This window comes from Doryrhamphus excisus, chromosome 1 (assembly GCF_030265055.1).
Source record: "Doryrhamphus excisus isolate RoL2022-K1 chromosome 1, RoL_Dexc_1.0, whole genome shotgun sequence".
NCBI lineage: Eukaryota > Metazoa > Chordata > Actinopteri > Syngnathiformes > Syngnathidae > Doryrhamphus > Doryrhamphus excisus.
The window spans coordinates 37,604,079-37,619,596 of NC_080466.1; the positions used below are offsets into that span (position 1 = coordinate 37,604,079).

At 39.5% G+C, this 15,518-nt stretch overlaps 1 protein-coding gene across 6 annotated transcripts in view; it reads left to right on the forward strand.

The window, feature by feature from the left end:
* celf4 (CUGBP, Elav-like family member 4) overlaps positions 1 to 15,518 on the forward strand; it is a 118,400-nt gene that overhangs the window by 21,297 nt on the left and 81,585 nt on the right. For all 6 annotated transcript variants that reach the window (XM_058070914.1, XM_058070921.1, XM_058070947.1 and 3 more), the window contains exon 2: positions 9,227 to 9,309. In XM_058070914.1, coding sequence (XP_057926897.1) covers positions 9,227 to 9,309 — 83 coding nt within the window. The remainder of the gene's footprint in view (positions 1 to 9,226; positions 9,310 to 15,518) is intronic.

The window sequence follows — 15,518 nt, forward strand, 5'->3', positions numbered from 1 at the left end:
TTGCATACACAACAGTCGTTATTGATTGCAATTAACTAATTAAATAACTGGTTACATATAAACATCCAAGAGGTCTAGTTAGTAACTGCTAGTGCCACTATAGTTTCAGACAATGTGTGGAAGTGGAAGCCTTGTCCGTTTTGAATTTCATTCATCACCTGGATATTAATGTTTTGTCTTTTTTCCCCCCTGGTGGCTTAGCTGCTTTGTCTTTGGAGCTTCCAATGTCTTCTTGGAGCAACGTCTGTACGATCTGCAAAGGCGACTGTAGGAGAGCTGCGACTTCTATTACACTCTATTATAAATGTATTCACCCACTCTTTCATAATGCTGCCCTTTAGTTCTGCCTGCCTCTGCTGAAATCATATCATACCGAGAACCAACGTTCATTAATACTTCAGAATTTAAAGTTTTACATAAAGAAAAAAAAAGCAGTGTGCGCTGAACACTAATTGAAGTTTTCTTTATTTGAGCTCCCCGTCCACCCGCAGTATAGCGCTCTTCACCAAGTTCATATTGTGGACTTTAAAGTGGATTTTTATTAAATCTGGCTTTACAGCTGACAATTTAAGATTTTCAGATGATACGACGCGAAAGTAGGAGTGTTCATGTCCCCTGAAATAGCCTCCATCCTCTGTCTTTCCTCACCATTGTGAGTAATGATCTGAGAGGTCAGCATAGGTGAAGGGGATTTGAGGAATTGCTGCTCACTTTATTGAATTACTATTCCTCACAGAGGCTGTAGTGAGGAGCTCTTGTCTTGTTTTTCAATTGAAATCAGAGTCAAGAGAGGATATTTGACTCAAATACTCAAATTGTGATAATGATAGTAGCAAAACCTTACAATTGGGGTTGGGTAATATGGGCCTTAGCATGTGTCACCATATTTTTGGGATGTATCACAATATGACGATATAATTAAACCTTTACCCGGATGAGTAAATACACTTGCCTCACATTGTAAAGCATATTTAATTTTTTGTAACAAACTGGCTAACTTTTCTAATGGGACGTCAGCCTGACCTTCTAAATACTGTTTTAACTTCATTAGAGACCTCTAGACATGAAGTAACACCCCTATAGTCGCATTTATACTTATATTACCCAATATAGTAGCCATAATAAGAATAAACAAGGCATTTAAGATACAAATAATGCTTGTGTGTGTTGGGTTTCCTAAATGGGTTCCCTAGGGGACCAAAGTGGCGTGCAGATCGTGACATTGGAGGCTGAGAGTTGAGTTCTTGGTAACAAACTGTCTAACTTTTCTAATGGCATGTCAACGTGACCTTCTAAATACTGTTTTAACGTCATTAGAGACCTCTAGACAGGACGTAACACCCCTATAGTCACCTTTATACTTATATTACCCAATATAGTAGACATAATAAGAGTAAATAAGGCATTTAAGATGTAAATAAGACTCATGCTTGTGTATGTTGATATAAATGGCTTCCCTAGGGGACCAGAGTGGCGTGCAGATCGTAAGTGACATTGGAGGCTGAGAGTTGAGTTCTTGGTAACAAACTGGCTAACTTTTCTAATGGGACGTCAGCCTGACCTTCTAAATACTGTTTTAATGTCATTAGAGACCTCTAGACATGAAGTAACACCCCTATAGTCACCTTTATACTTGTATTACCCAATATAGTAGACATAATAAGAGTAAATAAGGCATTTAGATATAAATAATGCTCGTGTGTGATGGGTTCCCTAGGGGATCAGAGTGGCGTGCAGATTGTAAGTGACATTGGAGGCTGAGAGTTGAGTTCTTAGTAACAAACTGGCTAACTTTTCTAATGGGACGTCAGCCTGACCTTCTAAATACTGTTTTAACATAGAGACCTCTAGACATGAAGTAACACCCCTATAGTCACCTTTATACTTGTATTCCCCAATATAGTAGACATAATAAGGGTAAATAAGGCATTTAAGATTTAAATAATGCTCGTGTGTGTGTGTTGGGGTCCCTAAATGGGTTCCCTAGGGGACAAGAGTGGCGTGCAGACTAAGTAATATTGGAGGCTGAGAGTTGAGCTTCAGCTTGTTATGGTTTACACAATAGTAGCCCATGTGTGTACTTAAGCGTGGTGAGTGTGTGGGTCACCAGTAACAATACTAGCGACCAGTATAGCATACTACTTATCATTCACGGTGTGGTATTTGAATGCGTCCATTGTAGGCCTTGTATTTGTATTTTATTTATTTTATTTTATTTCTAGTGCAATCTTAACCTTAGCACTCCATTAGGATAGTTTTCGATCATTTCTAAAAGGTAAAACGCTTGTGTTTGCCCTTGGTCAACTCATTGAAGAAAACTGCAACTGATATTCTTTGGATGCCTGAAATTGGACAGCATCAAACAAAGTTGCATGCCAAAGTTTTCCAGGGCAGCGATCCAGGGCCGTGCAGAATTGAGGTTCAGCTGTGCCGAGGATAAAGCTTTTTAATGCTATTGACTCTTTTGAGGCTTTTACCAAGATGTTCTGAAATATTTAAATGATCACTGGGAGTTTCTCCCCATCTGTGGGTGGGAATAAAAGGATAGCGCGTTAGGAGGGGAACTTTTTTTTTTTTATGTCAGCCTTTTTTACAATCCTTGAATTAATGGGTGAGCGATAATTAGAGATTCTCAGCAATAACTTGTCCCTTAGCTGTCTAGTCTTGGGTGGCGCCAGGCGAATTCTGCTGGCAAGAAGTAATTCATGTGTCCAGTAACAGTGCGAAGTAGTAATTTGGGGGAAAAGATGCATTGTGATTCATGTGACTTATAAGGCAATCATCATTTCAGTGGAAAAAATGTGCCCTGTAAAATTGATTTTATCAGCTTTCTATCATTTGAATGAGCATATATTGAAATAAAAGTATAAAGCAAACTTTAATATCACCCCATTTCATCTGAACCGGTAATTTGGCAACTGTCATCGAAGCAGGACATCACTGGTCACTGCCCTGTCTTTAATATTTAATACAGTTTAGTTTTGGTTTAGGTAACTAAAAGAGAGTAAGAGAGTTTCCAAGACACAGTATTGGGTATAGGGCCGCGGGGGTGCTGGAGCCTATCCCAGCTGTCTTCGGGTGAGAGGCGGGGTACACCCTAGACCAGGGGTGGGCAAACTACGGCCCAGGGGCCACATGCGGCCCGCCAAGTGTTTGAATACGGCCCAAAGTATTTCATTGAAACGTAATATACAACCTGGCATTATGGTACAACCTTGGTACACCATGGTACAAGTACATATAGCTGATTGCACTACATTTTTACAGATACAATAATTCCAGGTGGACTGTTACGTGTAGAATATATAGTATTATGCCCCCCCTGTCAATTTTGTTAAATCAATGCGGCCTGCGAGTCAAAAAGTTTGCCCACCCCTGCCCTAGACTGATGGCCAGCCAATCACAGGGCACATATAGACAAACCACCATTCACACTCACATTCATACCTATGGACAATTTGGAGTCGCCAATTAACCTAGCATGTTTTTGGAATGTGGGAGGAAACCGGAGTACCCGGAGAAAACCCACGCATACACGGGGAGAACATGCAAACTCCACACAGAGATGGCAGAGGATGGAATTGAACCCTGGTCTCCTAGCTGTGAGGCCTGCGCGCTAACCACTCGTCCGCCATTGCAACCTGAGAAATATCATGAACAGTAGAAAATAAAGTGGACTTTTGCATCAGAGTTCCTTTGGAAACTACAAGGCAGATAATTATAAGCAGCTGGTGACAAATCACCTGAAGTTCTACAAAGCCCTTGGCTGCAGTATGTCACTGAAGATACTTTCTTTCCATTGAACTATGGCGAGGCTACACAGTGGATGAGTGGTTAGCGGGCAGTGAGGAGACCCAGGTTCGATCCCCCTCCTCGGGCATCTGTGTGTGGCGTTTGCATGTTTTTTCCGGGTGCTCCGGTTTCCTCCCACATTCCAAAAACATGCTAGGTTAATTGGCGACTCCAAATTGTCCATAGGTATGAATGTGAGTGTCAGTGGTTGTTTGTCTATATGTGCCCTATGATTGGCTGGCAACCAGTCCAGGGTGTATCCCGCCTCTCCCCCAAAGACAGCTGGGATAGGCCCCAGCATACCCCTGTGACCCTCGTGAGATTAAGCGGTAGAAAAAGAATGAATGAACTGTGATAAGCACGGGGTAGAATTCCACCAGGACACTGCAGCGATATAAAAACACCAGCATGAAAATTCAAATATGCCGAACACAAAGAAAACAGTTAAAAACTACTTGGTGAGGAAAACTTAGTTGATAGAAAACCAAATCCTGCAAAGCTGCAGGTCAAACCTCAGCGTAGTCTTGCACAGTTGGTGGATTTCACCACAGAAGCTCAACTCCTTTTTCCCCTTCTCACATCCCCCAACAGTAAGGATTCATGGACTCCAACATTCCCTTGTTCTTCTCTTTCATCCTCTCTTTTCCTGTCCCCGTATTCTCTTTTCTCCCTCTCTGCCTCACCCCCTCAGTGGGTGTGTGTCCCTTTGGGGTGTCTGCAGCAGTTGAGATAAGAAGCGAGTGTAGGACACAGGGGGATGGTGTTCACAGAAGCTAGCTGATCTTATCTCCGACTCTCTTCCCCCTTTTTCCTTCTCCCATACCGAGCATCCCTCACTGTTTCTCCATCCCGCTCTTCTTCTTTCTCCTTTCATTGGTTTTACTTACTTGCCCTTTCTTCTAGCCATTCCTATTGACTCTCTGCTCTCCCTCTCCATTGCACACGCACGCATACGTTCTCTCAGATCCGCTCTGCGCTGCCGTTGAGTTGAATTTGAAGTGATGGGAAACCAAATTGGCAGCAATGACAGCAGAAACAAACATCTTATCTTTCTCTCTTGGGCCAATATTGGTCTTAGTCAGATACTAAAGCCCTGCCAACATCGGACTTGTGACAATGATGATTTATTGAACGTTTGTTGACTCTCACTTTTTGTGTGTATGTGTGAGAATTGATGAGGTTCCATGCATTTGAGCAGCTTGGCAGCCATTGGAATACGGTGAGAGGCGCAAATGTGCTTCAGTTTCCAGTTATAGTTGGGACTTTAAGCAGCCTTATGGGAATAATTATGCTTTAAACCATTACAAATGTTTGTTAGATTGCTATGTAGAAAATGTTATGGTTAATATTAAGTGGAAATGTATGTATGTGTTTACTACGACACTCATTCTAGCATCATAAAAGAGTATATAGTCAGCCAGACACAAGTAATAATTAGTTTTTTTATTCCATTTACAGTTGCTTTATAAGAGGCAACATTGTGTGCAGGTCACACTAAATACTTGACACTTACCTTTTTGTTGTTTTTATTCCAATAAATGATTTTTCCACTAAAGAATATTCAAATTATTTACCTTTTAGAGCCACTGTTAAGCGTAATAGCATTTGGTTGAATGTGAACCAAGAGTATGGCCCTGGAAACATCTCACAATTCACAGCGTGTCACATCATCAATCAACACCAGCGAGCATGTTCCATTAGCAGCCATAAATACCCATGCCCATGCAAGCCATAACACTACCGCCATCTTTGGCACACGATGTGGTAGGCTTTCCATCACAAGCTATTCCTCTCTGTCGGTATATTTTTCTATAGCCTTCATTCTGATATAAGTTGATCTTGGTTGAATCTGTCATTGTTCAAATACTTCTGGACACGTAAAACGAATCGAATGGAGCATAAGGTTGCACAGTACAGTAATAGAATAGACCAGTCCTTTTATTGTCATTGTAACAAGTACAACGAAACACTAAGAATGGCAGCAAACCACTTCTTCATGTATGATATCCATATTGCATAGTTGTATATCGACCGATGCCAACCCTCTTTTCTCATTTCTTATTATATTAATATTGGGGCTGTCAACCATTAAAATATTTTATTGTGATTAATTGCATTTTGTCCATAGTTAACTCATACGTAATCACAGATTAATTGCATTTCAACCCATAATTAACTCATAATTAATCACAGATTAATATATTATTAGGGATGTCAATGATTAAAATATTTTATTGTAATTACATTTTGTCCATAGTTAACTCATACTTAATCACATATTAATTGCATTTAAACCCATAGTTAACTCATACTTAATCACATAATTGCATTTAAACCCATAGTTAACTCATACTTAATCACAGATTAATATATTATTAGGGCTGTCAATTATTAAAATATTTTATTGTGATTAATTCCTTTTTGTCTATAGTTAACTCATACTAAATCACATATTAATTGCATTTTAATCCATTGTAACTCATAATTAAACACAGATTAATTGCATTTTATTCATGTTAACGCACAAGTAATCAGATTAATTGCATTCATCCATAATTAACTTGTAATTAATCACACTTCATCGCAGATAGAAATAAGTTTTTATCCATAATAAGCAGTTATGTAAATGTATTTGTGGTGAACAATTTGATATTCTACTGTGATACCCAGTGATGGGAATAACAGCGTTTAAAATAACGTTACTAAAGTCGTTACTTTTTTCAGTAACGGGTAATCGAACTAATTACTTACAAAACTTCAAGTATCTGAGGCTCGAATCTTAGCTATAACACTGTAGACACTAGTGTATGAAATGAGGTTTGCATTTATTATAGTCATGGGAAGAAACATAGCACTGTGCTACATTATGATGCAGCCACTGCTTCATCACGCAATACTGTACTGAGCATTTATGATATGATAATTTGAGTTTTGGGATCAGCTCTGACGACTTATATTTCTTTTCCGATTTCCAATCCAGTAAATTTGGCCACTATGTGACCAATGCCGAGTATTGGATTGAACCATGCCTAGTAAATACTCTGTTTTTACGATCTATAAATTCTGTCTCAATAAAGGCAAAAATGTGACACCGCCTGAGATGCTAGAATCGAACTATATGTTTATGAGTGTCAGGTTCCCCATGCGTGTAATAGAGAATTATTATAAAAATATGTAAACATCTTACATTCAGACTGGATATTTTCACAATATGAATCTGCATATTCATAGCCGGTGCATAGTTTTTTGTACATCACATTGCATTTTTATGAGAGGCAATTTTACCCGTGTTGAGGCATAATGGCCGTGACGGTTTGTTTCCTGCACTCCATGCTCGTGAGTGTCAGCTCTTGTGAAAAAAGGAAGCTCGTGTGTGTTTCCTGGTGGACAGCACATGCATGTTAGCGTTAACACGACAGGCCCAGAGAGGACGAGGAGTTAGCCAAGCTGTCAACAGCCAGCTTCCACTTTGTCTAATGAGTGAGAGGCTGTTAATTAAAAACACCAACAAGCGCAGCTCCCTAGCGCATCACCTTTAGGAAGACCCGGGGTTAAAGACGAAGCATCCGGAGGGTTGGATGGATGCGGTTTTCACATGCACTATACAGAGCTGAACTCGGCAATAAACCCCCCTAGTAGGCAAAACGATCAAAGCAACTGGGATGAGCTATATGAGGATATGTACTGGATTGGTGGTTTTTTTTCAGTGGGAGAACTCTGTGATAATTATGTTTTGTTCAGTTCTTGCTGTTCCAGAACAAAATGTTTCTTTGTGCTGATGCTCACGGCATCCAACTATTCTGGATTACCGCATCCTCACCCCCTTTTTTCATTAAATCTTCAAATATCTTATGTTTTTTACGAATTTATCGGCTTAAAAATTCATTAATTCATTCATTTTCTACCGCTTTTTCCTCATGAGGGTAGCAACGGGTGCTGGAGCCTATCCCAGCTGTCTTGGGGCGAGAGGCAGGGTACACCCTGGACTGGTCGCCAGCCAATCACAGGGCACATATAGACAAACAACCATTCACACTCACATTCATACCTATGGACAATTTGGAGTGCCCCGAGAAAACCCACGCATGCACGGGGAGAACATGCAACCTCCACACAGAGATGGCCGAGGGTGAAATTGAACCCTGGTCTCCTAGCTGTGAGGTCTGTGCGCTAACCACTCTACCGCCGTGCAGCCCCGGGATGATAACATAAAATAAATAAAATAATCCATCCATCATTTCGATCCATTTATAATGCTTATCCTCACACCCTGGACTGGTGGCCAGCCAATCACAGGGCACATATAGACAAACAACCATTCACACTCACATTCATACCTATGGACAATTTGGAGTCACCAATTAACCTAGCATGTTTTTGGAATGTGGGAGGAAACCGGAGTGCCCGGAGAAAACATGCTCCAGACACAGATGCCCGAGGAGGGGGATCGAACCTGGGTCTCCTCACTGCCCGCTAACCCCTCATCCACTGTTCAGCCTCGCCATAGTTCAATGGAAAGAAAGTGTATCTTCAGTGACATACTGCAGCCAAGGGCTTTGTAAAACTTCAGGAGATTTGTCACCAGCTGCTTATAATTATCTGCCTGGTCTCCTAGCTGTGAGGTCTACGCGCTAACCACTCGACCTCCGTGCCGCCTGGCTTAAAAATATCAAAAATTTTTCTACCTTTGCTACTGTCCACAGTGATGCTGCATTTGTAAACATTTCAGTAAATCGTCACCCACATAAATCATTTCCCCTCGATATAGAGATTGACAGTCTGTCAGCCATCTGACAGTGGCGTGCGCCTCGCTGTCATCATGGGATGGCGAGGGAGAGGCTTAAACATTCCCCACGGCTTCTTCTTCTGCCTCTCCTCCTGCATCTCCATCTTCCTTCCACCCCCTCATGTCAGCCCAGGTGGCAACAAACCCGAGGATTGTGGGTAGTCTTGGAACATATGGAGCAGAGAGAGAGATGGAGAAATGAAAAGAGGAAGGGGGGAGAAAAAAAGTGTGGGGGGGGGGGGGGGGTTGTCAGGAAAAAATGTCTATCTGTGTCACAGCAGCCAGAAGAGTGTGATAGGCGAATGGATAACTGGCAGCCGGGAAGCTCCGTCACATTTGACGTGTTTCTCACTTGTGCAGCATACTGCACAAATCTGCAATTCAGCAAATATTGGCCTCTTTAATTTTTTTTCCATGCAGACTTGACTGCGTTTATGCCGAAATGAATGTTCCGCTGCTGTTGTCTTGCTCGTTATGTAGGAAATCCCACATTTCTGATTAGAATCATGGCGACAGGCTTGCTGTGTGTGTTTCTGTGTTTTTTTGTTTTTTTTTAGCTCTTTGCACATGATTGGTGCAGCCCCCTCCTGTGCCACTCTCTTACTCTTTTATCCACAGCTCATATTATATCACTATTTCTCTTTTCAGGCTGTGCCTTCCTCACCTACTGTGCCAGGGAGTCGGCCCTCAAAGCCCAGAATGCATTGCATGAGCAAAAGACCCTGCCAGGGGTAAGTCATACACAAGTAGAGCCATGTTAGCCTGGAAGCAAAGACAAGACGTACACACGAAATGGCTAAATTCACGATGGCACTTATGTATTCCTTTTGCACATATAATGCCTGACATTTATTTCAAAATCAAAGGGGACTCACCATCTTTGCCATGCCTGTCACTTTGTGTTTATCACTGGCTGTGCACCAGACATGAGCAGAGCCATCCTTTCTCTTAAATATCCGTCCTCTCGCTCTCTCTCTCTCTCTCTCTCTCTCGTCACACTGACAGTCACACACACATATAAACCCATAGGGAGAAACCACACACACAGCGTCACATCATAGGCACACTATTTATAGTCCTTCCTCCAGTTTGTGTAAATGAGTGCGCCTGTTTGTGTGTGTCTGTGTGTGTGTGTGCAAGCAGTCGTGTGTGGGCGAGTGTGTGTGTGAAAGAGAGGGATGAGAAGCGAGTGGGTGTGTGGATGACGGCTATTTGTACATGTAAGTGTATGCTCTGTATCATGGAAACGATGAAGTGTGCATCATGAATGCAGCTCGTCTTCAGGACGGATGTTGTCACGTGTTAGCTGTCACATGTAGCGTGCACATGCAAGCAGACTATGTAGAGCTGTCGTTGATGCATGATTTTTTTTATACAGTATATTTTCTCGGGAAAGTTATTCAATTCAATACGCCTGTGTGTGTGTGTAAGGGATTATTTTTTTAAAATTATTTTTTACATGTTTTGTAAGGGATTATTTTTTATTTTTTTTATTTTATTAAATATTTAATTTTTTTACATGTTTTTTAAGGGATTATTTTTTATTTTTTTTAATTTTATTAAATATTTTTATTTTTTACATGTTCTGTAAGGGATTATTTTTTTATTTTTTTTATTAAATATTTTATTTTTATTTTTTAAATGTTTTGTAAGGGATTATTTTTTATTTTTTTAAATTTAATTAAATATTTTATTTTTATTTTTTACTTATTAACTTTAACTATTTTTTACTGTGTGCATGTATTTGCTGAAATTCACTTCTGTCAGGTGCAGCAGAATCCATGCAGCAAAATGCTGCACATGCCTCTGTGTGCATAAATGCACGCCTACTTCATACATGTGAGTGCATACACTTGTACACACGTGTGTCAGGAAGTTTTGATGTGTCTCTGTCAGGCCCGGCTCGCTTTGCTGTTTTCGTTTTTTAATGACGCCTCTAGGGAAGCTGACAGTCGCCGTGTTGAGCGCACACCCTTTGATGTGAGTGATTATGACATCACAGACGTGCAGCGAGAAGAGCGGAGGAGTGGGGATCCGTGCTTGCAGTTTTTTTTTTTTGTCTTTTTTTTTTTTACTTCCTAGTGCCATATTATTCAGGAAGAAAAATGGAGGAAGAGACAGATGCACATACAGAGAGAGAGAGTGACGAGGAGAGATTAAATATTTGGCCAAAACCAGAATGCGTTGTGTTCACACAAAATCTGCAGCAACTGATGTGTTGGCCTTTGCCATCGTTGTTTGAGGAAAACAATTTATAGAAGTTTTTCTAAGGATTCATTGATTTGGCAGCATATAAATGAAGCATAGTTTACATACTGTCGTTTTCAGTTGACTTGGCACCACCAGGAAATGCCAAATGCTTTGCCGACAGAGGGCATTTGTAAATAAGTGTGATTCTTTCAAACAGACTTGGATGTTTGCGAGACAAATGGAGCTGGGGACTACTGAATATGCCAAAAACAACCGAGCCATTTACAGTAATCCCTTGTTTATTACGGTGACTTGCATCCAGAACCAACAGTAATAAGTGAATTTCTGCAAAAGTAGGATTCCTTATTTATCAGATGAATATTTTCGCATTTAGAGCACAGAAAACCTGTTTACAAACTTCTGAATACTTTTTAAATATTTTTAATATTCTGTATTAGAGCTCACTAGACATGAAGTAACACCCCTATAACAACTTTACACTTGTACTACCTAGAAAATAAGCAATTCAGAACATAAATGAGACATATATTAGTGTATTGCTGTAATTGTGTTCTGGTGGCGTGGATGTCGAGGGTTCAGATGTGATGTTCACATGTTTTTATTTGTTGCAAGATATTTAAATCCTGCAATAACAGTCTGTTGCTTTGTCGATCACATCAGGTGCTTGTGTGTCTCACCGAACTTTACAGTAACATTAATGACACCTAGTGAGTACTGTACAATACTACATACTGTATCATCCCGCTGAATGCATCTTCTGTATTTCAGTTCACTTTTCAAGCAAGAGATTGAACATTTAGGCAAAAAAAAGTGTTAAAATATTTTGATTAATCATCTAATTTGATTAATAATCTATTTTTATGAATAATAGGCAATCTTCAACCACAAAATACCATGATTAATTAATATATTAAACAAATTTATTGTTATTAATATAGTAATAAAAATAAAAATAATATTATTATTTACATTAAAATAATATAAAAAAATATAAAAAAATATATACTCTATAAAAAAATTAATAGAGTGAAGTATTTGTACATGTATAATTTGTTAATATTTTGGGCTGTCTGTAATGTAGGCCTGTCACAATAATCAATAAATAAATTAACCACATATTGACTAAAAACAAACTTGATCATTTTGCCAGCTTCAATATATTGACGTGTGAATGGGTGTTTGTTTTCCACATAATACTAAAAGGTGGAATCTATATTTTAGTGATTCACAAAAGTATCATTGTGCATTAAACACATTTTGCTGCATTTAAAATATATACTGGGACCAAACAAACAAACAAAACGTTACACCGAATTCAATGTTAACAGCGTATTCCACACAAATCAGAAATATTGTGAATGATGAATGAGACATTTTCATTGGCGTTTTTTTGTCTTCTTTTGTTTCATTAATTTATTATATTGTTTGTTTGTTTTATTTAAAAGCTCTTGACATTCCCATTGCAATGTTAACTACTCTTGAGAAATTATGTTTATTGCTTTTATTTGAGTTATTATGCCATATATTATTTAAAAAAAAATGGTCTCACAGTAATGTTGACACTAATATCCGCAACAAATCGTCGAACAATAATCAATGAAAATGTGTTATTGTGAAAGGGTTGCTGTAATGGATTAATTGGGTTTACATGAGTTCCAAAGGGGAAAAAATCGTTTTTTGTATATTTTGATCTTTGTCTGACCTTTTGTAACAAACACTAAGGTTTCATTGTATAAAGTAGGTCAGCTGTCTCCTCTTTGAGTTTCACAAAAAAAAAAAGTTTATATATTCTTTCTGGGTCGATGAACCACTCCTCCAAAATATTGCTTTATATTTCAGTAAGTAGGTAGATACTTTATTCATCCCCATGGGGAAATTTTCTATCATATTAATAAACAAACAAACATAGGAACACATACAGTTGCAAAGCATTTCATTACCTCCTTGGTGGAAGAAACAAAATGAATAAATAAAAATCAGCCTAAGAAAAGCAGTCGGATATTTTATGGCACTCACTTTCAACATGTTTTTTTTTTTTCCACCCTGTTTGTTTTCTGTATCCCTCCACCCTCCACCAGTCCCCCTCTCACAGGCCAACATAACCAAAACCCTGCAAATGAAATCCCCTTCTCCCCCTTAAAGCTTCTTTCCCCTTCACTTCGTGTCCTGATGCGCTTTTTATCATCAAAGTTGCTCCCCAACCCTTATTTTTAAAAAGTTTTCCAGAGTCTTCTTTCTCTGGCTGCCAGGTGAGCCGAGAGAAGAGGGGATTAGACTTCCTAGTGGAAATGCCCTGTAAGCATGGCTGTAGGCTGTTGGTGTAGCTCAGTACAAAGTGGTGAGGTCTGTGTATGTACGTACGTGTGTGTGTGTGTGTGTGTGTGTCTAGTGTGTGTCTGTGTGGTATCAGGTGAGATTTAAGGTGAAAAAGCAACAACTATTTAATATTGACACCATGGCGGTACAATTTTCAAATCCCTCTTTCAGTTGTATTGCCAGTTATATTAACAAAAACAGTCATTAAACACTGGATTATGCGAATTGAAAAAAAATTATATATAAAAAAATATTATTCACTGAAGTAATACTAAGATGGAGTAATAGAAAAACTGGAAAAAAAAATTATATTTGCCCAGGAGCAAAAATAAAGACTCCTATAGAGCAGCTACACACAATAACCAACACAGAAAGCTAGATCTTCCAGAATGGGCACCTATTCCAGCTGCATTTCTTTGGATTTCGTGCTTCCCCGCAAAAGCGGTCTGTTTTAATTTATTCCACCCACACGGCCACTCCGCTGTGGTTGGTCACACTCCCAAGTGGTCAAAAGGACTTCCGGTGTAGCTGCCGAACCCAACTTTATAGGAGTCCATAAACGGTATAGAAGTTGATAATAAACGTCAATTTACTTTTTTAAAATGTCCGCTTTTAACATACATATGTGTTGGTTCCCGAATCCGATCCAGACTGGACAGTCCAAACTTTCTCAAGAAAAGACGTTACTTCAAGACGTCTCTTAAAGATCTTTGACATGTTAGCGTCAGTAACGTGTAATGTGGTCATTAAACGTTTTTTGAGGGACGACCAGTGTATAAAAAATACTCTAATTGTGGTGTTAGCAACTCCAGATTCGGTGAGCTTGTGATTTGTACCGCGCTCCCTGTATATACGTACACGCTATTGAGGCTTTTGTTCCCTTAATTACACAAAATAAACACAGTTAGGACACTGATAAATTGTTACTTCCTGCTTGCTCTTCTGATTCTTGGACCAAGTAATGCTGGACAGACGTCAGGCTTCAGCAAGTTTGTCGGCAAGACAACTGGACTTTTCGTGATTGTTGAAGATGTTTCACCATCGCCACTCTAAAGGCTTCTTTTTTAGCTGCGGAGTTTCCCTATTTATGTGTGTAGTGTGTATGTCCTGTGGGAGTCCCAACAGAATTGTTGTTACCGCCCCACATGACAAGAAGGGCCACTGCACCTGAGCCTGGGAATAGCAACTGGAGACAAAATGTAGCGGTCCCATAAGTGTCCGGTTTGGATTTTTTCCAAGCATATCATACTGATTCATTTCAAACCCAAAAAACACCTTCAGATAAAAGGTGGTTCACCCCAAGGGCAAAACCCAGAGAAGCAAACTCAGCAATGTTGCTTATGCAATGCAGTGTAGTGTGATGACCCCTACATTGGAGAGACCAAACAACCCATATACAAAAGAAGGGACATGTTCCTGAGAACAATGTTGTTTGAATTCTGGATAGCAAGGACCGATAGTTGGGAATAGGTACAAAGGAAGCAATTTACATCAAATTAGAAAAACGGAGGAGGAGGTTCGCAGTCACTTATTGTCTGCTTATACCAATGTTCTATCATCTCTCCTCCGAAGACTTATTGTTATACATGACGGTCCTTCATGAGCCACACTAGGCCACAACAAGAAAAACTCTCCAGAGAAATAAATAGGGAAATTACACACTTAAACATTTAGAACTGAAGGATCCTTTTGGGCCTAGTGGTTAGCGCGCAGGCCACACAGCTAGGAGAACCCAAGTTCAATTCCACCCTCGGCCATCTCTGTGTTGAGTTTGCATGTACTCCGGTTTCCTCCCACATTCCAAAAACATGCTAGGTTAATTGGCGACTCCAAATTTTCAGTAGATATAAATGTGACTGTGAATGGTTGTTTGTCTATATGTGCCCTGTGATTGGCTGCCGACCAGTCCAGGGTGTACCCCGCCTCTCGTCTTCAACAAACAAGAAGAAGCAAAGAAGCCTTTTTGACCTGGTTGACTTAAAACCTACACTGGAATTGACTTAACACAGCTACATTTCATAGACAAAAGTATGCAGTTGTATGAATTAATCAATGAATTAATCACCCACATGAATCTTAATTCATCACAACAAGACTTCTTAACCGTTTTGGTTAAAGTCCATGAAAACCGAACAGAGCTTGTGAGCCAATGGACAATTTGCTAAATTTTGTTAAATTTGTTCAACACATAACTTAAATCCAATTTAAAATGTATAATTTAAGATGACTTCTGATTGTGTTGTAAAATCAGAAACACAACCCTTTAATTAATGATATGCAAGTGCACACAACAGCAGGAGCATCAGGGGCAGATAATTGTTATCACACAACCATGTCAGTTAATCGTATTTATTCACTATAGCGGCATGGGAGGCTCCTGACTTCAAAATGAAGAAGAATCAATCAGTCTTGC